This window comes from Arctopsyche grandis, chromosome 4, assembly GCF_051622035.1.
Source record: "Arctopsyche grandis isolate Sample6627 chromosome 4, ASM5162203v2, whole genome shotgun sequence".
Classification (NCBI taxonomy): domain Eukaryota; kingdom Metazoa; phylum Arthropoda; class Insecta; order Trichoptera; family Hydropsychidae; genus Arctopsyche; species Arctopsyche grandis.
Genome location: NC_135358.1, coordinates 1,002,740 through 1,030,396, shown reverse-complemented (window position 1 = coordinate 1,030,396; position 27,657 = coordinate 1,002,740). Strand labels below are relative to the sequence as shown.

General features: G+C 30.3%; 3 protein-coding genes across 5 annotated transcripts; all 3 read right to left on the bottom strand.

Annotated features, from left to right (window-relative positions):
* Positions 1-782: 782 nt before the first annotated feature.
* LOC143910646 (troponin C, isoallergen Bla g 6.0101-like) lies at positions 783-2,718 on the bottom strand. 2 transcript variants are annotated; one of them, XM_077429210.1, is made up of 6 exons: positions 2,500-2,718; positions 1,971-1,998; positions 1,584-1,727; positions 1,392-1,511; positions 1,188-1,319; positions 783-1,114 (listed from the first exon to the last, which is right to left on the bottom strand). In XM_077429210.1, the coding sequence occupies exons 1-6, from the start codon at positions 2,512-2,514 to the stop codon at positions 1,080-1,082; spliced, it is 474 nt and encodes a 157-aa protein (XP_077285336.1). In that variant the 5' UTR covers positions 2,515-2,718; the 3' UTR covers positions 783-1,079. The 2 variants fall into 2 exon arrangements, with proteins under 2 accessions (XP_077285336.1, XP_077285337.1); XM_077429211.1 differs by having other exon boundaries at positions 2,512-2,717.
* A 17,138-nt stretch (positions 2,719-19,856) lies between these two features.
* On the bottom strand, positions 19,857-23,839 carry LOC143911304 (uncharacterized). Of its 2 annotated transcripts, XM_077430155.1 has the most exons (4): positions 23,670-23,837; positions 23,279-23,561; positions 22,711-22,760; positions 19,857-22,053 (listed from the first exon to the last, which is right to left on the bottom strand). In XM_077430155.1, exon 4 carries the CDS (start codon positions 22,003-22,005, stop codon positions 20,179-20,181), a length of 1,827 nt encoding a protein of 608 aa, XP_077286281.1. In that variant the 5' UTR covers positions 22,006-22,053; positions 22,711-22,760; positions 23,279-23,561; positions 23,670-23,837; the 3' UTR covers positions 19,857-20,178. The 2 variants fall into 2 exon arrangements, with proteins under 2 accessions (XP_077286281.1, XP_077286280.1); XM_077430154.1 differs by lacking the exon at positions 22,711-22,760 and having other exon boundaries at positions 23,670-23,839.
* Positions 23,840-25,115: 1,276 nt separating this feature from the next.
* On the bottom strand, positions 25,116-26,822 carry LOC143911324 (uncharacterized). The gene is made up of 3 exons (XM_077430175.1): positions 26,760-26,822; positions 26,466-26,676; positions 25,116-26,324 (listed from the first exon to the last, which is right to left on the bottom strand). The coding sequence occupies exons 1-3, from the start codon at positions 26,771-26,773 to the stop codon at positions 25,527-25,529; spliced, it is 1,023 nt and encodes a 340-aa protein (XP_077286301.1). The 5' UTR covers positions 26,774-26,822; the 3' UTR covers positions 25,116-25,526.
* Positions 26,823-27,657: the final 835 nt, after the last annotated feature.

Below are 27,657 nucleotides of genomic sequence, written 5' to 3'. Positions count from 1 at the left end.
GAAGCTTATTTCGAATTGGAAAAACGGTTAAGGTCGGCACGATAAACAACATAGGATAATCTTATTGTGAAATGAGACACTATTGTTTCGCTTTTAATTTTCACAAAATGTCGAAATGTGCCAAATGGTACAATCTGATTAAGAATGTACAAATTTACAAGAGGAAGAAGGTCGGCTCTCTTAACCAGCTATCGGGGAAACCATTGTGGCGTTGCCAAAACGTAATTAGAAAGCTTTCAATCCTCAAACGTTAGAATCAACTTAATTAATCACTGTAGCGAACAACAAACGGCGGTGGCGACAAGCTTTTGTTATTCTTAAACGATTGTCAATGACGGCTAAAAAAAGCTCAAGACATCATCGATATCTCCATCGAGGCGTTTGCAATTTTTTAGCATGAAAAATTGCCTCACATCTTTATATTTTTATTGTATTTGTATCAAATAATACAATGATTTATGTCATATTGAATCTAATTCTATATTTTGATCCGTCTCAAAAATATACAACATGATATTAAGGTCATTAAATTCTTATCATAAAGTCAATCTCCTATATAATATGTATGATGAAAGTTTGTCAAAAGATATAGATTAAGCAAATATTTAGTTTTTAATTGTGGACAAGAAAATTTAGTAAAGTAGCTCTATCGATTGTAGATTACAAAATTTTCAGAAAAGTTCAACTTTTACTTTCCCGGGTCAATGCCGATGAATTTTTCTAGTTTTTGATATAGTATGTATGTATGTATGTACATTCAGTTTTAAAATCAATAAAACATAATTAATTTATAAATAAATATATTTTATTTGTTGCGAAATCCTATAATATACACTTTTAACAATATATATTACAAATATTTCATGGTCATTAGAGATAAAATAAATAAATAAATACTGATCGTGTGCTTACTTATACAATAATATAAATGTAAATTTATTATTATTTACATCAATAATAAATTAATATCACACCATTTGGTTGGTTTTCTGCTTATTAAAGACGCAATCTTCTATCGATACAATAGAATCGGGTATGTGTCTTTTATAATAACAATAATAATATTTGGCATTGTTGATTTAATCATCACCACCGGTCATGACTTCCATGAATTCTGTAATATTTCAATCAAATTATTAACAAGCACTTGACGATTAATTGAACTTATTTAATGATAAAATACTGACCATCGAAATCAACGGTTCCTGAACCGTCAGAATCAATTTCTTCAATCATCATGTCCAAATCTTCAGCGGTGATCTTGTCATCCAACTCCTTGAGAATTTCTCTCAATACGGCAGTTGTAATGTAACCGTTACCTTTGACAATACATTATTATTAATGCTTATTATATTTGATGAATAAAAGTAATAATTACATTTTATATTAACCTTCTTTGTCGTACAATCTGAAGGCCTCCTTTAATTCGGCTTGCATTGCTTCAGCATCTTCCTCTACCATGAATCTAGCTGCAAGCGTTACGAATTCTTCGAATTCCAACTCGCCAGATCCTGTTTGAATATTTAATCAATACGATTATTACTGTAATTGGATGTGAATTGGTTGTATTCGAGGCTATTTACCATCCTCGTCGACTTCAGCAATGATATCAGCCAACATTTGATCGGTGAGGGAGATACCCAGCATTCCTAGAATGGTTCCAACCATTACTGTGCCGATGCATCCCTTCTTTTCTTGATCGAAGGCATCGAAGGCGTTCTTGAGGACTGTTTTATTATTAAATTATTATTTTTTAATTATGAAAAGAATTTTAGAAAGACTATTAACAACATTTTATCTTTTGGCTTCGGTACAATTTATGAATATGAATACAAAACTATACAAGAAAAGATTCTTATCCGAACAGAAATATTTCGTTTGCATAAAAATTATACTGATTTTAAATTATTTAACAGCTAAATATAAATAAAATTAATCGAAAAGTGCACAATCTGAAAATAAAATCTTACGGGCAATCTGGTCCTTGTCAAGTTCTTCCTGTAACATAACAAATTTTGTTTAATTCTCAACAGTTCACATATATCTAAGTTGAAATGAACTCAAAATTAAAATGAAAATATCATACAAAAAGTTGACAGTTTTTTTTTTAAATTACAATGCGAATATTTGAATTCATCGTCGTTTCTAAACTAACAACATTAAAGTGGTGTATTATTGAAAGTGATCACCGTTTGAAATTTTAAATTATCATTCCAACACCGACTACTTCCAATACCCACAACTTATTGCAATGTAGCCGGTTTAAAAACGAAGCACAGTAATCTTTGTTATTTGGTTTTGATTTTTATTGTTTTATTTTAATTTTAAAACACACTGAATTTATTCGCATTTCAATGAAAAAAAAAAACTGTTCCGGAGCGTTCAGAGTAAAAATTTAATAAATTTCGTAAATGAATGATCGATCGCACTATGTATAATGTATGACTGTCGAATAATTTCACTTCACTTTGAACGAATGGAGTAGAAACGATATTTAACCACAATAGTAACCATTGCTGTGAGTGTTTTCAAAAGTACTGTGAAAACACGTAAAGCAAGAAGCCGAGCAGAGACAAAAACACGAGAACACTGGGGTGTACGTGCTGTCCCAGAAAGCGCAGCCTCTCTAAGATGTTTTCAGCCAGATTATATTTGAATATATATAGTGTGGGTGTACCACCACTACCACGACCACCTCGACTCTGATGAATGACTACCAGGTCCCGACCAGGTCTTTATATGTCGCTAAAGCCGGGAAGCCCAACCCCCCTGTAATCTACGTGTGTCTGTCTGTCCGTCCGGTCGTATTTTCGTTTGTCAGTGTGTGTGAAGGTGAGTATTTCCGCAGCTGAGGCGTTCCCCTGGGCCCGGTGCCATTGCTTGACATCTTTTGTGGGACCCCAAGGTCCCCAACTTTGATCTGGCTCGGCCAAGGGACACGCGGGATCTTTATTAACCCTGCACTACGCCGAATTTCATATATTTCTTATTAAATATGTATATCTGGTGTTATGATTAGGTCAATATGTCAAAACTATTATTCTCAAACACCATATTAACCTCCGATATCCGATATCATAAGGCTTTTGTAAGTTTATCCGACTTTCCTCCGTTCGAGCATCGCTGGACAAAACTAGATAATGTCGGAAATCTACCAGGTAAAAATAAAATATTTGTATATATGTATTACTAGCTGAACCCGGCATGCTTTGCAATGCCACAATAACGCATGCAATTCCCGTTACCGTTCCCGTTGCGTTCCCGTTCCAGTTCCCGTTCCCGCTCCCGTTCCCGTTCCAGTTTGGATGATTGGTCCCAAGCTGGGCCGTAGAGAGAAAATCCGGGACCCGGTGCAAACTTTAAAATGCCCCCCCCCCCCCCCCCTTGACTCATTTTAGTAAAAAACAATTTCAAAATATGTAAAAAAAAATGATGTGGGTATTCAATTAATTCAATTAATATTCATTTAATATTGTTGCTAATTATTCAAAATATATTTCATATTAATTTATATACATAAATACAATACAGTGAAATAAATGAAATTAATTAAATACTATAACAACACATAAAATGAAAAATTAAAGCAAATGTATACAAACGTTAAAAAATAGTTTCATTTTAAAAAAAATAATGCTTTCATACATGAAGTAAAAATTAAACATACAACATTATCTAATATATAATTAGGGCGAAGCCCTAGAAGGCAAAGGCTCAGGGGGGCACCGAGGGCGAAGCCCTAGAGGGCAAAAGGCTCAGGGAGGGCCGAGGGCGAAGCCCTAGAATGCAAAGGCTCAGGGGGGCGCCGAGGGCGAAGCCCTAGAAGGAAAAAAAATAAAAAAACAAAAAAAAAATTATTTTTTTAAAAAATGTTTTTTAATAAAATGTTTAGAGTAGTCATGTTTAAGCGGTTTATATTATAAATACTGAGCGAAGCCGGGTAATACAGCTAGTATATAATAAAATAAAACCGTAAAATATCAACATAGTAGGTAATAGGTAATAATGTATTGAATTTGGGATGACTTTTATCTGTGAGAGCTTTTTAAAATTTGTATATATGTACTTATACATACATACATACTTCAGATACATATATGTACATACATACTTCAGATTGATACATGTTCATTATGGGTTAAAATAATCAACATAGAAAACAGTTGAATAATAAAAATCAATTCGTAAACGACAAATATTATTAGTTTAAAAACTAACTTTGATTTTGAAATATTCTAAATCCAGTCTACCGTTCGCAATTATATAGCAAAATTTTAACAAGTATGAATAACGAATTTTCCTAAAGTCGAAAGACAAACGGATACTTTTAACGATTAAAATCAATCATTTATTAGTATATTTCTGTTGAATTATTCTAGGAATAACGCGTGCATCATTTTAAGTTAAAAGTTTCATAGCAAATTTGCAAATAGGTAAATGTGAAAGATTTTATCTTCATTATCGATGTAAAAATGCACTAATTTCATACTTTTAACTGCCCGCTTGTTACCTGCTTGAATCGGCCAAAGGTTATTTAATTAATTTGTTTTGAAATATAGAACAGATATTTCCCTAAATTTTATTATGCCATAAGTAGATAAAATCCTTTACTCGAAAACATTTATACCATTTTGATTAGTGTTCAAAAAACCCTAAGAGTATAAAGGCCAAATAATGCTTTTATAATATGTATATATGTACTTTAAAAAAGTACATATTATTTGCGGGAGGCCCGGGCCCCCTTCAAAAGCCCGTTTTCCCGTTTTTTCACAGTAAGCTTCCCGAACATGCATACAACAAATTCTGAAAGTTCCATCGTAATCGGTTGAGTGGTTTAGGAGCCTATACGAGACAGACATTCAATTTTATATACATACATATATAGATATACGGAAACCTACAGTTTAAAATTTGGATTTATCAAAAAATACACATATATAACCAGTAGAATAGACTAGTGGTTAGTATATATGTAATGCTTTGAACAGAACGACCTCGGATTTATGACTCCAGGTCGATCATTTCTTATCAGAGTTTGCCAATTTATCTGATTTTCATGGAAATGGTTCCAACAAATTGGCAACCTTACCCATTTTCTCACAAAATCTCGAGTTTTCAGCAATCTTGAATTTTGCAAATTTATAAATTTGACCATAAATGTTTCTGTGGATGTTAATTGATATGTATTTACTGAATTTCGCTGAATTGTTTAAAATTATGCAAATTTACAAATTTGACCATAGATGTATGTATGTCTCTGTGGATATTAATTGATATGTAATTGAGCGATTGTTGGAATGGGTGACGTCAGCGTCAGATGCGCTGCGCGGGAGCGTACACATATACACATGTCCACGAAGACACACAATCACACACATACATTCATTCATCATTTCGAACGGGTGAATGGTTTGTATCGGCGAGCGTGTAATGCGTGCACTCAACTTTTTCTATTAATACGTGCGCACGTGCGCCTATAAATTACCTTACATTATATTTATGTATAACATATAACTTTATTTTAATTCGTGTATCAATTCCTTTCCGAAAACACCCGTTGAAATCAACTGGCAGAAACACTAGTTTAGTATATAGGTATATTCTCATGGTATCTTAGATTTAGATATTTTTTTGACGTGATCAAAGGCCGGAATTCAACAATTTTACGAAATTAGCGTTAAATTTTTAGTTTATTTTCAACTTTCACCTGCCCATTTAAATAAATATAAGCAGGGCGTGGAGTCGGATCAAATTTTACCGACTTAGGCTCTGACTTTATTTAACGATTCAACTTGAACGATTTTAGTAAGATCGACTCAAAGATATAAAATTGTTAGTAATTATAAAAATAATAGCGATTTTCAGAATATAAAAAATTAAAGGAATTAAAAAAATCATGTAAAATTGACATGTAACCCGAATTTATTAAATTATGAAATAGTAAAGTATAAGTATTTTAATAGTGTATGTGTATGAATTTCATACACAAATAAATCAGTGCGAAAAATGAGAATAAAATAAAGTATATGATGGAGAAAACAATCGGTTTTGGCCACAATATATCAAAAATACCTGCAATTTGGCGATTTTATTTATAATGTAATTTAAATTCATGACTTTTATTCAATTTAAATTTATTTGTGGATTTATTTCAATAAAATTGGAGACTCTGGTTGACACATACCATAATAATATCAAATAAAGAAAATAATTAAAAGGAGTAACAGTCGGTTGATTTTTTACGATTCGGACTCTACAGAAAAAAATGAAAAATGAAAAACACGTTTCGTGTATGTTCGTAGAAGAGTAAAATAGATAAATTCGTTGATTTTGACGAATATATTTGGTTTGTTTTTAAAGGTCTTTATATTCCTAAGATTTACTATTTAAGAGACTGACCACAATTTAACGAAAATATAGAGCAATATATGTAAACATAAATGCCGTACAATGGATACATTAAAATTGGAACTTATTTATGTACACACTTTGGATACTGTTTCATAAAATCTAACAAAGAAGAATGTCATGATAATAATTGAGAAGAAACCGTTTAGTTTCCATGAGAGGTAAAAGATTCGATATAAATGTAATATAATGATTTTTTGTAATCCATGGAGCGTTTTTGAATTGAAATTGCTGTGGTGGAAATGATTTCATTAGCTTGAGGGTTAATGTCGGCATGTTCTTACCATTGTTTTGTCGAAATCGTTCAACAATTAAACGAAACAAACGTGTGCTCGTGGATGTAAATAAATCTGCCTGATTTATACGTCGGCGGCAATTATAATCTCTAATGATATGCGACATTTTTTTATTCTTTTTCTCATTTTATTTTATTTTGTTTTGTTTCGTATCGCGGGGAAATTTAAATTAAATTTGTCGTAAAAATTCTTCACGTTTGCGTGTCTATTTATAATGGTGAACAAATCGATACATTTTATAGTGTTGGGAGAAAAAAAGAATTGTATTTTAAAAGAAAGCTATTAACTCTATTGTCGTTTGTTAGCTTAAAATAATAGCTTTGATGAGTTTGTGTCACGTGCAAACTCTTCTTTATTTATTTATAAAATTTTATCTATACTACATATACATACATACATACATACATATACATATGTATAACAGATACATGTACAAAATGAAGCCATTGCTAAGCTGGTGGGGCTTTTGCTTGCAAACTGATAAGTCCAGGGTTTAAATTGATTTGGGTCATTCGATTTTAGCCATGTGTAGTTTTCAATTGTTACCAAAACTGTGGCCAATATTTTATGCATCATATACATACATATGAAACTACATTCATGTATGTAGTTTCAGATAAAAAATGAAAAACATTATAAGTATCAATTATAATCGTCATTATAAGCTTTAATTGATATTATAGAAAAATCCGTACTTAAGCTATGCCAATAAGAAAGTTTTCTATATAAATTGACATATATTTTTCTTAAATTTATTGAACAAAACAATTTCAATATAATATTTTCTCGACATTGATGTTGCTCGTAATATCAATAATCTAGTATAATATTGCCAACGTGTCTACATATAATGATATTTTCTAACTAAAACATAACGTCACAATAAATAATATGAAATAAGAGAAAATATTTATAAGAGAAAGTCAGTGCTTTTGATGGAAATGTTTACTATTAGCATTTGAAAAGCTTTTGAAAATTTCGTCTTCAAATCTCTGTACGATATATCCAAATAAATAGCTTGTTATACATAAAGTTACGTGATTATATGTATGGTAAAATGCTTCAGTTAAATGTATTATGTCTATTTAGCTGTGTTCAAGTAAGGCAACAAATTTACACAATTAAGTCACATTGTGATGTATAAATAAACAGAAAATTTAAAATATGTTACATTTTATTGAATTCAAATATAATATCCACATTTTGATCATCTTCTTAGTTGAAATTGATGATTAACCAGTTCACTAATAAAGATCTTGCAATCAGCGTGTCACATCTAATGAAGTATTACTACAATAGTTTCAAAGATGCGTCTCATGCAATTATTATATTAAAATTTAGAAATCCATTATAATTTAATCCATTCACAATAAAGTGTATTTTAAGAATGAGTCAATATTTATAGTATGCAAAACAATAATTTCAGTTCAAGTTCTTTAATGAAATTCAGTGCATCAAAGTTGCATGGTTAATTACATACACATGATACAGCAATTTTCCGAATTTTCACGGTCGCACTATACGATTAGTTCATTCGTAACACTTGGCCGAGTGCATAAGTCGTTTGTCAGTCGAAAGTGAGGTTAATTTTTAACATTACTTTTGATTGATGTTTGACAAATGCGCCAGCGCCATTTTAATATACAAAAATGCATCACACGCTATAATTAATTCAAGGATTGATCTAACACGTAAACGTTTGGACTAAAATGCTATACATAGTGCATGCAGTGATTTGTTTTATAAATATAGATCGTTTCGGCAGTGTTTATGTGAAATATAATTGTTTGATTTTCGAGTTGTGATTTGGCACCGTTCTCGTATGTATTTTGCTTGTATGCATCCGACTAATCGTCAGTGTAGCCGAATGCGTTTTAAATGCAATAAACAACTGCAACGTACAATATGACATATCGCTAATAAAGCGAACTGAGGTGAAATTTTTATCTCTTTACGTCTTTGTACTGGTAATTCTGCCGACGCGTTATCGGGCACTTCAGTTACGTGTTTGTATGTAAAATTAACTGATAATTTTACTTGTCGAGATAAATTTGTACAACGTGTACGTATAGTTTGATTTAATTAAAATGTACCGTGATATTGTGATAATTTTGATGGCACGTATAATGTCAACAATATCAATTGCCAAAATGCGAACAAACGAAACAATCGGAACTTTTATCTTGAACGATTATTTTGTGCAAATTTTATATAGAAAGCATGTAAAAATAAAATAAATTGGTATTAATATAAAATAATAACGTATAATACAATAAAATAATTCAATTGTAATATTTTGTAATGAACCTAAATACGTAGCATCGGAGAGTATGTATATTTTTTCAGCATAATTTAATAAATATATTATTTAACTTGGGTTTTGCCCGATGAAATATCATCGCATGGGTTATGGCATATTAAGCAATTAATTAAAAAAATAAAAAATAAATGTGTCGGTCATGTATTCGATTCGCACGCGGTCGTATTTTTTTCAAATACCTTTTAAATTTGTTTAATTTAATATTTATATGTTATTGTTCAATATGAAAAAAAATGGTAAAAACTATCTACCTACATATAAACAATATTAAACAGCAATAGAAAAAATAATTAATTAAATAAACTTTTAATATATGGCGGTAAATGCTCAGAGACTTATTGTCCTCGAGGAAACATTAGTAGCAAACAGTATATATATGTATATAAGTTTTTTGTTGATTTGTTATTATGTTCGTATTATATTCGTACGTTTTGTTGGCAGTGTTTTAACTGTGACGTACATATGTTGAATCAAAACGACAATTATATCACCGCAACAGCCTGTAAATATGTTTTCTACTTATGTATTATTAAATAAATGAATTTATTTAATAAAATATAATCATTATTAAATAATATGATGAATTTATTTAATAATATATACAAGTAAATAATGCAACTAAAATAAAATACGTTAATTATACAATACTATTTTTATTTCATACAACCATTAAATAATTGAAAATATATGTACGACATGGTTACATACGTATGTTTAATCGAAAAAAACAAGATTTTTCAATATATGTAAAAAATTTTAAGCTTATATGTACATATAAGCTTAAAATTTTAAAACATAATTGATACTTATAAATATTTTCAATGTTATGCCAGAGAGATCATATTTTATTATGCATAATTTGATAAACATAATATTTAAAAAATAATTTAAATAAAATTCAATACATTTAATAATATAGCACTATTTTTATTTTATATGAATTTTCAATAATTAAAAAGAAACATCCGAACAAAATCAGATGATACATTTTGGCCCACCTATATACATAACGTACATACATATGCAATGAAAAAATGTAAAAGTGAACGCTTGCATCGTTATACTAGAGAGAACATATTTTATTTAACTAATTAAAACAAATCTTAATACATTCATTTGTAGAGCTCGATTTTTATTTCTAAAAAAATTTCAATTATCAAAAAGACAACAGAACAATATCAGATGATACATTTTGGCCCAACTGTATACATTACATACATACATATTTACGTACATATGCAATGAAAAAAATTAAAAGTGAACGCTTGCATCGTTATATTAGAGAGAACATATTTTATTTAACTAATAATTTAAAAGTGAACGTTTGCATCTACATATATACTAGAAAAAATGTTTATTTAACTAATAAAAAAAATATTAATATATTCATTTATACAGCACAATTTTTATTTTTTTTAAATATTCTATAACACTGTTTGACAAATGACGACTTTTTTTTTGGTTCAGAGACGAGATACGATCTTTCTTATAGATCTATGCCTAGTGAACACGAATCTGGTAATAAAAAATGTTGATTGGCTCGAGATTCGGAGGTATATGTTTTTTAAATCGCGCGATTTTTATATATCTTGGTGTTGTTCGGTCGATGTCTTGAAATCTGTCAATTTCCTGTTCAAAATGAATATTGGAATCTATAGTCAGGTATTTTATCTTTCATTTGTAGTACTTTTCAGCTTTCAAATCTTTCTAAGTAGTCGTCCAGTTTAAATCAAAAGTCAAAAGTACGTATTTTCACTTGGGATTTTTTCCCACTGTTGATACTATTTTATATTGAGTATTTTCTATTGAATCATGTTTATTGGAATAATGTTCTGGCCACACTTTATTTGTTTTCGTTTAAAAGGGTTAATTGGAATTGTGCTGAATTTTAAATCGGTAAAATTGCGAGTTAACATCTCGTACTATCATTTACTCGTATTTACACGAATCTAAATTGAATTAATAGAGATAATATATTAAATTGTCTTTATATGAGAAATAAATAAAATTCCACTTAAAAAAATATATTTCGACTACTCTTGTGGTTTAATAACAAAAATTCGTTTATTTTATCGAGGTAAGCCAGTTATCAATAGAATTTTTGAGGAATAGTCGAAATTAACAATAGGATCCCGTTTCAGCGCATTTTCGCGCCTATCTATCTCTGATTATGAGTTTTCAATATCTTGTAATAAATTTGTCATAGTGACGACCTGGAGCTAATCTATAATGTCACTATGGCGAAATTGTAAAAAATAAATAAATATTTATACTAAAGAGAAAAATTTTATTTAAGTAACAAAAAAATATTAATTATACAGCACAATTTATATTTTTCAAAAATTTTCAATAATCAAAAAGACACATGTGAAAAAATTCAGATGATACATTTCGGCCCACCCATATTACATATCAGTTGACGAATTTCATCGTGGTAATACGTCATGCCCGTTGTTGCTGGAGCAGTTGGGGCTTTATGTCCCTATTCACTATGTGCGTGGTAGACATCATCATTTGCTGGCTGTACCTCCTGCCCGCACAGTCCTTTTTCGAATGGCTCCTATTCCAAGAGCTATCCGACTTCTTAATGAAATCGTTGCTGCCGAGACTGAATGTGATATTTTCCACCTTAGTGAGCGTAAATTGTCGGAAATTACTCTAACCCATTTATCTGGTAGTCTGCGCTCATCATTGTTTTCATGATTGATTGTGATTTATGAGTGAAATTTTGATTAACTCTCTTCCATTTGGGCCTTACAGGGATGTTTTGTATTTGTAGTTGTTTCTTACATATTTATTGAAACTGGCTGTAGGTGCAAGGCATTCCTTATGCTATATTTTATTTGATATGTTTACTTTATCTGTTATTATAAATGCTATTTTTTATGTATGTATGGATGTATTTATGTTTATGTTTAATTGTTATTTTGTTTTTTTTCTTTTTTGTGTTATATTTTTTGACCATTGTGGCGCTTTAGGAATTCCTGTTATGCCACAATGGTCTGTTTAAAATAAATAAATAAATAAATATGTATATAGTAATATTATATCACATATTTTCCCCAACTAATAACAATCAACTGACCTGTCAAATATACATATGTACATATGTATATGTATAATACAATAAAATGAGAATTTTCGTCCAGATTATAATAAATGAATTTTTTCCAATCAATATGATCACGTATAAAGGTAAGGTTAAACCGAATCGTGCAGTCGGTTACAACAAAGTTGAGTAAGAGTAACACGTGTGTAATATTATGTATGTATGTATGTATGCAGAAGCGATTAGTCGTAAGAGACAATCGAAGTTGTAGCACTTCCTGGCAACGGGTTTGGCGGCGCTTATAGCGGGTTTCTAGGGCGAGTTGGCTGCCAAAGCGACCGCAAACGCACTATAAAGTGTAGAGCTACACATAGCAGCTGCTGCAGAGATGTGTGACGCGCGTACAAATGATCCGTCATAACCCACCCTTGGCATTGTTACCGACCGTGCCAACGTACTGTGAAAGCGCTATATCAGATTGTGTGTATTCTCGTATACGTGCACAATGGAAAGCCGTAGTATTGTGTGCTCGGAAAATATATTCTATATTGTATTTATAGCTACATATGTGTGTATAAGCAGAATTTTCACGAATGAAATCACGGTGCGATTGCGTGATTGACATCTGCGATGATAGATAGTCGACATCGTCGTTCGAAATCTCCTCTTGTCACATGTCAAACGTGTTTCACTTTGTTGGAAAAATATCTGCGGCGTGTCTCGGGTGTCTCAGCATGACTTTGTATACGCAGTGTTTGTAAACTTATTGAAGTCGATTTTACATCGTTTCCGTTTAACCTTTCCAAGCTCCAAGTAATACAAAATAAATCCCTAAAAATAATTTATAATACATCCATATATACTAACTTGAAAAAACTGTATGCCTTATATAATAATCCGTTTGTTACAGACATTACTAACAAACTAACCAGTAAATTCTATGACAGAATAACTAATAATACTAACATACTTGTGAAGAGTCTCGGTGATTACGACAAAATGTCTATACCCTTCAGGTAGAACACACAGATTAACTAAACACAATCTGCCTTAGGTCATCGACTTTAGAGAGTCTTTAATTAATATTATGTATTAGATGTATTATGAGCATTTATAAGAATTGTTAATGGGTTTTTGAGCTCTTTTTCCTATTATGCTGTACATTAACATTAGAATCATATAATACTATGATTACTGACCAGTTTAAATTAAATTGTAAAATAGAAAATGATCAGTAGATCAGTAGCTATTATGATAGATATAAGATGTATTGTGAACATAATTTAGTAATAATAAAAAGCATTTAAAAATCAAAAAAATGTATATAGATTAACTAAACACAATCTGCTTTAGGTCATCGACTTTAGAGAGTCTTTAATTATTATTATGTATTAGATGTATTGTGAGCATTTATCTATTTACTTATTTAACGTTTTTGACCATTGTGGCATTACAGGAAGAACCTAATGCGCCACAATGGTGTACATAATAAAATAAACAAAATAATAGATAAAACAAAAAGCAAAAGCAAAAAATTAAGATACAAAAAATTAAAAAAAAAGAAAAGTAAAAGATAATACAGCATTTAACACAATCATAAAAAAACTTTAAAGTAATAATTAAAATTAAAAGTAAAAATACAAATAAGGGAATGTCTTGCACCTGCAGCCTGTTCCGATAAATAAGAACAAGCTACAAATACAAAACATCCCTGCGAGGCCCAAATGGAAGAGAGTAGATTGAGATTCCACACATACATCATATTCAAATTGAGAGAATAATGATGAGCGTAGGTTGCCAGATAAACATGTTAAAATAATGGAAAATATTGCATTCAGGCACGGCAGCAACGATTTCATTGAGAAGTCGAATAGCTCTTGGAATAGGAGCCATTCGAAAAAGAACTGTGTGAGCAGGAGTTTATAAGAATTGTAAATAGGTTTTTGAGCTCTTTTTCCTATTATGCTGTACATTAACATTAGAATAATATAATACTATGATTACTAACCAAATTAAATAAAAATAGAAAATGCTATTAAAATAGTAGCTATTAAATCAGTAGCTATTAAAATAGATATAAGATGTATTGTGAACATAATTTCGTAATAATAAAAAGCATTTATTTATTTTAATATACAAGTATACCACAGTGTCTTTACAGGTCACCCCCATTTTAACACTGTGGCCAGACAATACATAAAAGCTCAAATACATAAGACAAAATAAAACAACAATAATAGAAAAATAAATAAAATAAAACATTTAAAAAATTGTACATAAAAATTAAAAAGTGAAAATAATAAAAAAAAGTATATAAATATATAAATAGTTTAAATTGAATTAAAAGTAAAAAACAGTAAAAATACGGATAGATTATCCGGTGAAATATTAAAAATATCAATGTGATTGCTGACCAAATTCAAGCAGCGTAAGACTCGAGCGATTGGTGAAAAAGCAAGAACATTAGTTCTTGCTTTAATTGTTTGGAACAATGGACGCAATCGATAATCAATGAGGCGAGATGGAACCCAAAATTTCATTTCTTCCAATATAGTTGGGTTGTAAATATCACCTCTTAATAATTTGAAGAAATGACACACAAGAAGCATATCCCGCCGATGAGATAGGGAACTATAGCCAACAGAACCTTGTACAAAAGCACTAGGAAACAGTTGAGGGTAGTATCCAAACTCCCTCATATATAAATAGCGGAGGAACTTCCTTTGAACTCTTTCAATTTTTAGAGAGTGAGTTAATTCACTGGGACTCCATATAATGGCATCAGATTCCAAAATACTTCGGACCAATGCGTTATAAAGAAGACGCAAAACTCTTAAATTATTGAAATTGTGAGCATTGCGTAAAACGAAACTATGACGAGCTATGCTGCTGGCTGAATGAATATTCGATATTATTGAATGAATAATCAATATTGGTGTTGGTTTTGGGCTCTTAACAATAATCTCTTTTTCATTATATGGTATTGAAGCAAATGTCCTTTTTAGTACATTTTGAATTAAACAATTGCAATTATTATTAATAACGGCGATAAACCCACTTGCATCGTTACTTTGGCTATCTATATTTAGGGCCATAATAAATAATAATTTAGGACGTAATGAATTACAATAAAATAATAAAAATAAATAACTAAGTATGTAATGTACGAAATATCAATCAACAAATACAACCTTATTTTAATGTTAGTGCTAAAAGAATAATAAAGAAAAATTACTTTAAAACCTATTTATAATCCGTATAAAATTTTATTAATATTCTTTATTATTTTAAACCAAAGAAGACGATCTAAAGCAAATTATGTTTGGGTAATCCAGAATTGAAAAACATTATAAAAATATAAAAACAAGGAAAACTGATGTAAAATATGTGGATAATAATTACTGGACCTGTAACTGAAGACGTATTGTGAACATATTACATAATGCAATTATAATAAAAACATCTAAAAATCAAAATAAATTGTCAAATAAGATTAAAATTAAAAGCTCAGATATAGAAAAAAATCTCCATGTAACTCTTGTGTTGAAATTCATCGATCATATAAAACAATGAGGTAGGTTATTTTGTTTAATTTCTATTTTACTGTTAATATTTAATGTAAACTTACCTAATATTTTAATATATGTATGCATGTTTGTGTATCATAAACACAATGAAAAAAATATTAAAAGCCATTGTTAATTTATCTGTAATATTATATGACTTTACAGTTATCTATTAGCGTGTTGATTTTTATTTTTTTTGTGAAAGAAAAATTCAAATGAAAAATAATCTTCTGTAAAATATTATATAAAAAGCGAAGTGGATATTGATTACATTAACAATTAGGTGAAGAATCAGTTTAATAATAGAAGAAATTGTGTCGGAATTAGTGCTGGCATTAAAGAGGTACAAGGTCAAGAAAAATATATTATATTTATTTTAAATTTATTCTATGTAAACACAAATTTGGCGAGTGGATTGAAAATTAAAATGGTACATGTTTTTAAAAAATATTCGACATATAACGGAAGCAGTCAATATTGTTTCTAAATTGATTTACTCTAACCAAACTTGAACTTATCTACTTATTGAAAAATTCCTGATTTTATATCTAATTAAGATTTTATATAATATAAAAAGAACACAATCCCAGTATTTTTTTAAACATAAGAAATTACAATGAATCGATGAACCAAATTGAATTGGATGAAACTGAATGTTTAACATTGAACTATTAAAATTTGAGTACCAAATTATGATCATAACTTTTCGGTCATGTAAATACTTTAAATTATATAACATGTTTATTACAATTCAGTCCCAATACCTAAAACAACTAACCAAATTGCAATAACAATTACACTAAATGCTCGACATTCCTGAAAAAGTATCATAATCCTCTGGTAAACCCAAAGACCGAGGCACGACCGTTTCCATTATAACCCTTTCATCATCAGTGCGACTCCTCAATTTTTCCAATCTCCAATTCAACAATTGAACAGCAGTTGGCTCAACCGTTGAAATATAGCTTCCACTTAACAAACTCGAATCAGAAACGCTTCTTCTAAGAGGACTCTTCCTGCACGAGCTCCTCCTAGCCAAATTTCGTTTGAAATCAGCAATTTTATCATCAAATTTAGTCTGATGGGTGTGTTTAAATGTAGCTGGAAATGTAATTGCATCAGATTTCGCCATGATTACTCTTTTGCTACCTCGCAGTAGTGATGGATTCTTTCTTATGGCTATGTAAGCTAGTGTTGCTCCGCTTACGCAACATATGAGGAGTGTAAATATGGTGATGCCAATTATGAACGGCTTTTCTCCGTTATTTATCCACGATCTTTTGGAGAAACGCTCTGGCATTAGTTTCGATATGCAATTTAATGGTGTTAGAAGATATCCGGCATCCAAGTAGCAAAATGTGTACGTTTCGTTATATGTTAAGTTGTGAATTTTCAAACTCATCATTCCCGATGCGACACTGCATGAATCTATTGTTTCTTCTTCTTCTTGGTCTATAAACCAAATAATTAAATCTTCCGGTTTTGGTGAGTGATTTTGAATATTAATTTCGACCGTTCTGTTTGGTTCAAAGTGGTCAGTGCTTACGTTAAGTTGGACAGTTCTGTCTGGCACCGAAACAAACCGTTTCTTTGTAGAAACATCGTCACAGTACATACAATCCATCAATGGATATTCGGGACTTGTGGACGTTGCAGGTGAGGTACTTATTGGTGTTTCAGAAGTAAGATCTTCATGACAAAAATTGACATTTTCAAAAGTTTCATTAGAGGGCCACGAGCACTTTGGATCTCCTTCAACTTTACCTTCGACTCTTAACTTTTTTAACCACTTCAAATCGCAATCACAACGCCATCTATTATTATCTACGTTTATAATAAATCTATTAGATTTATTAATTTCATCGTATTCGAAAACGCACTCACCTAAACTTGTGAGATCATTATCACTTAAATCAATCTTTTCCAAAGATTTCATGCCCACGAAAGTTCCACAAGCGATGTGTGTAATTTGACTCCTATGTAAATAAATTTGCTGACACTTATCAAGCTTAGAAAAGCTTTTGTCTTTCAATACATCGCCAAATTTGTTATCGGAGAAGTGGACTGTTACTAAATTAGACAGTGATAGTGATCCAGTTAAATTAACAGGATCCCAAGTAGTTTCAATTTTTTGCATTTGTAATGTTGTTAATGTAGAACTTACATGTTCCAAAGCCTTATCGCTAATATGCCCAATGTCGCATTGTTGCAATTGCAGACGTTCTAGTTTTGTTAAGCCTTCAAAAATGTCTGCTTTTAAATCAACAATTCGAACCAAGACTAGGGTTAAAAATTTTAGTTCTTCAAAAGCGAAACCTTTAAATGCTCTGCTCTGGATGTTCTGGATCTGATTTGATCTTATTGTCAGTTCATTTATGTGGAATCTTTGTGTTTCAATCCAATTCTGAGTTAATACTTCAATCGAAGATCCTTCTATTGTAAGCTCATTTATTATATACTGCTCGCACTCATTTGTCTGAAGTAATTTGAAAATAATTAGAATATTGTTGAATCTGTATGTACTTTAAAGAATGGGAAAATTAAATTACCTCGACCATTTCTTCTAAAATTGCTGATAAGCCGTTGATATTTTCACATGTGAAAGAACACGAAGAGTTACTTTTGTTTTCACATGGATATTTATTAAGAGATCTCTGCGGCGTCGGATGTTTTTCGTTTAATAATTTGACTTCTGTGTCTATCGTTAGTAATAGAATGATTGCAAGAATTAACAAAAAACTGACAGCAAAAATGATTATGGTTAAAATTCGAAGCCATTCCACTGATTTATTTTTATGTACGAAAAAGCTGAAAAAAAATTGACATTTATATAATAAAATTATTGAAAAAATACATACAGTTTCACATATAGTACGAATACTGACTATTCCTTTCCGTCCGACGTATTAACAGTAAAAATATTCTGTTTTATCAGCATTTCCATAGATTTCAATTATCATCACTAATTTTTTTACACTTTCCCAGCTGTGATCGTCGGTAGCACAACGTCCCCAAGCTTCGACGAGCTTTCGTCAAATGGATAGTGAATTATCACAATTATTGTGAACTGACAGATATGCGAAATCTATGTACATACGAAATTAAAGTATTAACTGCCATATGCCGCCAGGTATTATGTATTTCGCAACTACATACACACATACATACATATTCATATTAAAATTTTGTTTTAGTCTATTGTAAAAATATAATAGTAGATATTATATCACACTTAATAATTCGAACTGCCGTCTGCCACATATGTAATTGGAATTGAAGGGCCAATACATTATTTGTAAAATTGAAATAGAACAAATAATTGATATTTTTGAAAATAAATCCCAAAGGAAATGTTTGAGCATATACATATGTATAATTATTTAATTAAGTTCAATAAATTCGAACGCAAATTGCACAACCTATGATTTTATTGATAAAAATTTAGAATTATGTACTATATTTATTTTATTTTATCTCAAGTCATCCTATCGTCCGATTAACTCGTCAGTCCAAATCAGATTTTTTAAGCTTACGATATTTTCATATATACAATGTATGTACATACATATGTATGCACATTCTCATGTAAGGATATACATACATATATATGTACATAGATGTACGTAAAATTAGCTACGAGTATTTATTAAAGTTCAAAATGAATTTTGATATTATAAATCCAACCATATTTTGAGGTGAATATTTAATTTTAAATTTTTTGTATAACGGCATTAAAATCACATTCGTAAATAATTTAGAGTAGATTTGACGTTTTACGAAATATTATTAAATTTAGCAACATTGTTTTTTTTTTTATTATACATAGATAATATGCAAATTTAGTTCGAAGGTTACCGAATAACGGTTGAATTTCGATCTTTTGTCAATATGGTTAAAAGAATAATCATATTTAGATCGTATAAATGTGCTATTGCTAAAATAAATTTAAAGCACTAATATTATAGTATGTATATTTCAATTTTCGATAAAGTTTTGCTATTTTTAATCGAATGAAGTGATTAAATTTTTGCTGGTTAAAATATCTAGTAATGAAATTTTTAGTTTCAATAATAAAAATAATGTCTTGTTTTTTCTTATGATATTTAATTTTGGACTGAATAAAAATAAATGATTTGCAAGTGTCGGTATAGATGTTATGAGATAAGAAGTATTATAGGTTTGTATGCATACATATATAAAAACGCATGTATTTTTTTAATTAACAATAAAAAATGGAGTTTATTCATAAATTAGGTACATACATATATACAAAATTACAAAATTACATTACAATAGTCAATATAATAATAATCGGGAAGCCCTAAATTTGTCAAAGCTATTTTCTGAGCTGCTCATATTTATATTGTTTTAAAATTATATATTATAAGACTGGTCTTCACTTTGCTGAAAATTTTCGATTTCAGATTTTCCAATAACTTAAAACCAGTTGGTGAATTTTTACATTTAGAGATGTAGAATAAGCATTAATGTATAGATATATTAAAAACATTTTATATATTTTATACAACATTGATTTGATTAAGCCATTGATATTCCCGAAAAACTATCATAATCATCGGGAAAGTTCGAAACTCCAGGACGAGCCGCAAGTGGAGGGGGTGTGACTGATTCCATTATGACTTTTTCATTATTATTTCGACTCCTCAACCTTTCCAATCTCCAATTCAACAATTGAACAGTAGTAGGCTCAGCTGCTGACACGTAGCTTCCACTCATTATACTCGTTTCAGAGACGCTCCTTCTAAAAGTGGTCCTTCTGAACGATGTCCTAGCTGTCACATCTCGCTTAAACTCGGCACACTTTTCCTCGGCTTTAAATTTAGCCGGCATCACGATTGCATCGGATTTTTTCACCATAACCACTCTTTTACTGCCTCGAAGCAGCGATGGGTTCTTTCTGATCGCTATGAAAACTATCACAGCTCCTAGAAAGACGCATATCAAGAGCATGAATGTGATAATGCCGATTATGAAAGCTTTGTCTTCGTTGATTATCCAAGGTCGTAGGGAAAATGGTGGTGGCGTAGATTTCGATTTGCAATTCCACGGTGATAGTATCCGTCCATTGTGCAAGTAGCAAAATATATAGGATATTCCTTGTTCCAGGTCATCGACATCGAATTCGCTATCAGTTTTGAAGTTGGTCCGGCAGAAGGTCTTATTGGGGTCGCTTCTACCTTCAAACCAGATTATAGCATCGTTATTATTCATTATTGAATCGATTTTTATTTGAAATTTTTTATCCCCTTTGCTTGTGAGGTCGAAGTTTATATATGTATAGTTGTATTGGAAGATTGTAGTTTGACTATCGTTTTGATTCACATAGCATTTTAAGTTTATTGTATTCGATGATCCTTCGGGAGACGTCAATGTTTCTCCTAGTGTTGATTCTTCTGAATCTGTTACCAATGTTGTATTTTCGGATTCTCGAGTAGTAGTAGAAGTAGTAGTTATAGTAGTAGTGATGGTTGTTGACTCTTCTGAACTTGTTGCCGATGTTGTATCTTCGTATTCTTGAGTACTAGTAGTAGTTATAGTAGTAGTAGTAGTAGTAGTGGTTGTTGATTCCTCAGGCTTTGAAGGACAATTTGGAAAATCTTCATTGCAAAATTCGACTGCTTCAAAAGGCAAAGAATGGTTTGATTGGCACGTTGGGTTTCCGGCGATTTTTTTTTGTATTCTCAATTGCTTCAACCAAAGCAAACAACAGTCACAGTTCCAATAATTTTGGTTTATATAGATAGCTCCAATCGGCAAATTATTTATGACTGTTTCTCCGAAAACACACGGTTCTAATGTACTAAGCATATTTCCAGAGAGAAAGATCTGCTTCAGTGACGTCATCTTCTCGAAAGTGCCACAGCCTATCTGTTCAATTTGACTGCTTAACAAATAAATCTGCACAAGATTGTGACCGACATGTGAAATCGATTCTCTTTTTAAATTCTTGCCCAATTTGTTATAACTGAAATCGATGGTCGAAATACCGGGCAATAGAATTGATCCGGTTAAATTTTTTGGATTGAATTCTAATTGCATCTCATGTACTAGTAACGTTTGCAAAGAGGATGCAACGTGTAGCAGAGCTTTTTCGTTGATCTGTTTGACGGTGCATCTTTGTAAATTCAATTCTTTAAGCATTTGTAAACCTCTGAAAGTTCCCTCTTGCAAAACTTCAATTTTCATTAAAACCAAGCTCAAAATTTCCAATTCTTCGAAGGCTTGTCCGTTGAACGAATCGTCTTCGACGTTAATGATGTTTTTGGATGATATTCTCAGTTTTTTGATTGAAAATTTGTTCGTGTTGATCCAATTTTGAGTTATCACTCCATTTACAACTAACATTCCTTCTATGTTGAGTTCTTTTTCCAAATAATTGCAATTTGGAAATTTCTAGAAAAAAAAAATACTTTATAAAATGTGAATATCATATGTACATACTATAATCTACATTATACTTATATGTACATATGTACGTAAATATATTGTATATGTAGTGCACAATAACGACGGTAGTGCACAACGATGATAAGTCCACAATTTGGTCAAACCGATTTATTGATGCAGTATTCTTTCCATTTTCATATTATATATATTTACTTACATATATGAGCATTCAGTATGTAAGTATTCATTATCAAAAATCTGGCAATAATTACACTGAGCAACCGGAGCAGAATTTAATCAATTTTTACTAAATTTGATCCACTAAATTCTAATGTGATTTTTACAGATTTTTGGCTTTTGCAGCTTTAACTCAAAATCTACTGGAATCAATAGTCACATGCTTTTTATATTGATATATTGCATTATGCAAACGGTTATAAACAATTTTTTAACTCAATTTGAAATCATTTCCACTCAAATTGAGACAAAAAAACCAACCCTTATAAACGAGGTTAAGTGTAAATTAGCGATAAATTAGAAATAAGCTCATAATATATTTTTGTATTTAATTAATTAAGTATATTTATATATATATTTTTGTATTTATATAATTAATTAAGTATTTTATAGTAATAGAAAAAAATATTTGATTTTAATGCTTACGTTTTTAATACTACATAGATCCTGAGTTAAAGACTGCAAAAGCCAAAAATCTGTAAAAATTGCTCATTTTTTTAAACGCTCACATCTCGTAAACGAGATAAAAAACTACAAAAATCAATCAAAGTGATAATCGAATTTAGTAAATAATGAAGAATATACATTAGTTTTATATTTTTTTTATTGTTCAGGTTAATTAATGGCAAATTTTTGGGAAAAATAATTTATAAAAATTAATACTTTAAGGCTTTGAACTTGGAATCAGAATTACTAAAAATTGAGTGACTCCGATTCCGATTTCACATTTAAATCGAACTTACTTATAAATATTTATTTTACTTCATATGTATGTGAATATTAAATTACTAACATAGTTAGGTTAAAGTCAAAGGAAATTACAACTGGAAAATAATTAACTGGGGTCTAATTATGAAGAATTATCATTTGTATATCCAGACCCTGTGATTGATTGTCATTTGTAAAATTTTTCCCTCATCAAATGGGCCTTGTGGAAATATCACTATTATGTTCTATTGGTCGTGAAATAAATATGTATCTAAATTATTTATACCTCAAATTCGTCTTCTAAAAGGCCTGTTAAATGGTCTGTTAATGCGATGTTATTACAATTGATAGTACAAATTAGAGTACTTTGCGTAGTGCGGCATTTGGACACACTTTGATATGTCTTTGAAAAATTGTTGTGTGGTTGAGATTTATTGGAAGCACATTCATTACTCTTGGTAATGGAAATGTACAAAGTCAATCCAAAAATCACTATAAAACCAACAACGCAAACTATCCCCGCCAATATCTGATTCCATTGCGCCGATCTTGTTTTTTCCACTAAATAGCTGTGAATTATATAAAAAAACACAACTGTAATTTTAATTTTACACTTTTTTAAATGTATTATGTGAGTTATCTATGTATGTATGTATGTATACGATGTGAGTACTAACTTTTCCTTTTTTTCAGATGCGGTGACAGTAAGTATATTTTGTTTCATCCGCATTCCTCTCGATGCGAATAATTATCATCACGACACAAAATGACTGATTTTTAACCCCTGAACGACCATGACCATCTCGCGAACAACGTCCCCAACCTTCGGCGAACTTTCGACGAATGGATGGCGAATTGTCGCGATTGCGAAAGTGACAGATATGCGAAATCTGCGTGAGCAATGTACATACATATATATTAAAATATTAACGACCATATGTCGACGGGGATCAATATTCGACCAACCGCGCAATTTTGTTTAATTAGCGGTTATCTTCGTTTCCGCAAAAAATGTGATTGATATCTCTCTCTGGATTATACTCCGAGAACGCCATTTGACGTATAATTGTTGGATGATTTTTATTGATTTATTGCGTTGAATGCCTGGGTTTCGTTGCCGATTGAAACCCACCAAGAAAGTCGATCTAAGGGCAAAATAATGCAATTTCAGTTCGAGTGGTCTCTTTGTTTACTTTCGATGCTATCTCGATGGTTGTTATCGTTCGATTAGGTCATTAGCTCGCATCAGATTTCGCTTTAGATACTATGTAATTGTATTTACATTTGTCGTTGATGTAGCGTGAAAAAAAATGCTTGAAATAAATCGATTTTCTTGAAATTTTGCATTTCCGGTAACGATACAGTATTCTATTGAAATTTGAGTCCTCCCCGACAGTACATATCTAATGAACCTTCTGCAAATTTTATACATAGTTATTCAGTTTTTACATGTGTACATTTTTAAAAGTGCGTGAATATTTGATTTTTTTTTTGATAAAGGCGTTTAATTGACACATGTAATTGATGAAAAAAATGACGCTTTAAACGTTAAAAAACACAGAGGAAAAAACTTATTAAAAAAAATAAAAATATAAAAGCTTTTATCCAGCAGCGTGGACTATTATGCTTTCGAGCAGAGTAGTCACGGGCTCGAGTCCCACTAGAGTCCCACTGGTCATACATTGATTAGTGACTCCAGGTCGAGTTTGCCAATTTTTTTCATTTTCATTTTAATGGTTCCAGTAAAATTGGCATCTCCTTTCTTATTACTCTTGCTAATCTCATGAAATTCAGCGTCTTAAAGTTCGCCAATTTGATTATAAAATTCTCTATATACGTCACTGCGAATGATTGAATGAATTCGCATTGTATAAAATGATTATGTATATTGATTGAACTGTATCTGTATAAATATGTAAGTGCACTCGTCGCTTTGGAGCGACCTGTGAAGGTATGTGTTCATGTTCAATAAAAAAAAATAAAAAAAAAAATTTCAATTTAATATTTATTAACAGCAAAATAATTTATTATAACAAATATGTATAATTTCGAAAGCGACTTTTTATATTTGTTTGGTTCGTAGAAAAAAACAAATGAATATTTAAAAATAAAACAAAAATATTCAAATAAAAAATTTAATAAAATGTTTACTATTAGATTGGCCATGTTTAAACGGTTTATGTATATTACAAATACCGAACGAAGCCGGGTAAAAACACTAGTACTAGTCCATATATTTAGAAATAGCTATTTGAATATATTTACTTATTTATATTCTAATATAATATCTGTCGAGTGAACACGGATATGATAAATAAAAACATATTTTAAGCAAAATATAAAAAATATTATTAACACATATTTTAAATTCAATTAGTATATTTAACAATTTAAAAATGATTCGTTTTCGTGTCATAACCTAAGGTTATATAAGTTTATATAATCATTTACATACATATACATATGTAATACTTATGATGTGATAAAATTCTTCATTTGACAATGTTTGTATGTCTGATCAGTATCGATTCGATTTAAGATTCCTCTTCACAAAAATTAACTTTTTCGAAAGGTAGATTTGAGTGTGACGCACAAGTCGGATTGTCCTGAATTTTATTTTCAATTTTTAATTGTTTTAACCATGCCAAATCGCAGTTACAATTCCATTCATTTTTACCGATTGTTAAAACGTCTTTTCTCAGGTTGTTTATAGCCTCATCACCAAAAACACATGGATCCAACGTAGTCAGAAGATTCCTTTGCAACCATAAAAGAGTCAAGGACTTCATTTTCTCGAAAGTTCCACAGCCGACATGTTTGATTTGATTCAAGTATACATATAGCAACTCTACATTTTCAATCTGAGAGAACGATCCAGCGTCTAAGCTTGTCATTTCGTTGAAAGACATGTAAACATGATTGAGTTTAGGTAATGGAACTGTTCCAGTTAAGTTGGTCGGATTCAAGGGCAATATCATATTTGCCAGAGATAACGTTTGCAAATTAGGTGCTACAGCTCTTAGAACGTTTTCATTGATGTGATTAATTTCACAATTAAATATTTTCAATTGGCTCAATGATAGCAGGCCTTCGAATGTGCCCTCTTCTAACGTATCAATTTTCATATTTTGTATTAGTAATAATATCAATTCTTCGAAAGCAAATCCTTTAAATGCGTTGTTCTCAATGCTTTCGATTTTCGTATCAATTACGTGTAGTTCTAATATGCGATAATTTGTTGTATTTATCCAGCCTTGGGATAACCTTCCGTTTTCAACTGATAAGTTTTGAACTAAGAGATAATCTATGGAGCGTTTGTCGTTTGGAAAAGTCTAAAATTTAGATCAATTTTGAAAATTAAAATTATTAAGAAAATAGTGAAAAATTTCGTATAAAGAAAATATTCAATATGATATTGTACATACATATATTGAGAATCTTTTAAATTAATTATTAAAAAATAGGAGTTTTACCTCAACTTCTTCTTCTATCATTGTTGACAAGAAATTTGCATTGACATTAATGCACTTGACAATGTAATATAAATCAATGGCATAAGTGTCGCATTTTGTTGATTTTATATTTATAGGCTTTTCATAATAATTTTGGACTGTATAGGATTGAGATATTGGAAAGATCACTGAGAAACATATTAAAAAAATCACTCTAGTCAACGATTGATATCTGTGAATTTTACAAATTGAATTTATTAGTATTTAAATTTTTCAAAACCAAATAATAATTACTAAAATATGGAGAATCCAAACCTCGGAGAAGCCATGATTTTCGATATAGAAACGTTCGCTGCCTTCGCCAACTTTCCTTAGTATGAATGAATGACTATCGGATCGGATGTTTTGACGGAAGACTTTATCTTTAATAATCGCTAAAGTAATTAATAAGTAATTGGACTGTGTTCTTCGAAAATGTGTCAGCTCTCTTGAAGACATAATTCTCTTTGTGATAAAACCAACCCTTCTCAGAATACACAATTGAAAATTTTAATTTGTTGAAAAAACACGATAAGTATTGATCGGATTTTATAAACATATAAATGTAGCGTGATCATAACTGCAATAGTTGACCTGATTTATTAATTTTTTCGAAATTATTAATTTTTCATAAGATAATTTAAAAATTATATGTATTTATGAATGAAAATATTACATAAACCCCGATTAATGTTGTGTCTTCCAAAAACACGAATAAAACACGTATTTCATTTAATGTCTAAATAACCGCTTACGAAATATTCGCAATAGTATATGTATATACATATGAATGGCTTGGTTTACAGATATTGTATGTTCATTTTTGAATTTGTATCAAATTTTAAGTTTGTAGGTGCTGGAATAATTCAGGTTTTTCCGATCATGGTAAGTTATGTGGAATACATAAATACAAACTGAAAATTCGATACAAATTCAAAAATGGACATACAATATCTGTGCACCAAGCCATTGATATGTTCTGTCATTCAAAAACTCAAAATATAATACAACATATATTATAAATTATTGGATCAGCGGTTTTGTCTTATATTATGGTCGCCAGAAAGATTTTTGTAAACACCTTATGTTGGCATATTTCCCGAAGTTCGGCGTTTTTGACACATTTGAAAAAATATTGTAGCTATTTTAGTTGTATTCGGAATCTTTATACATT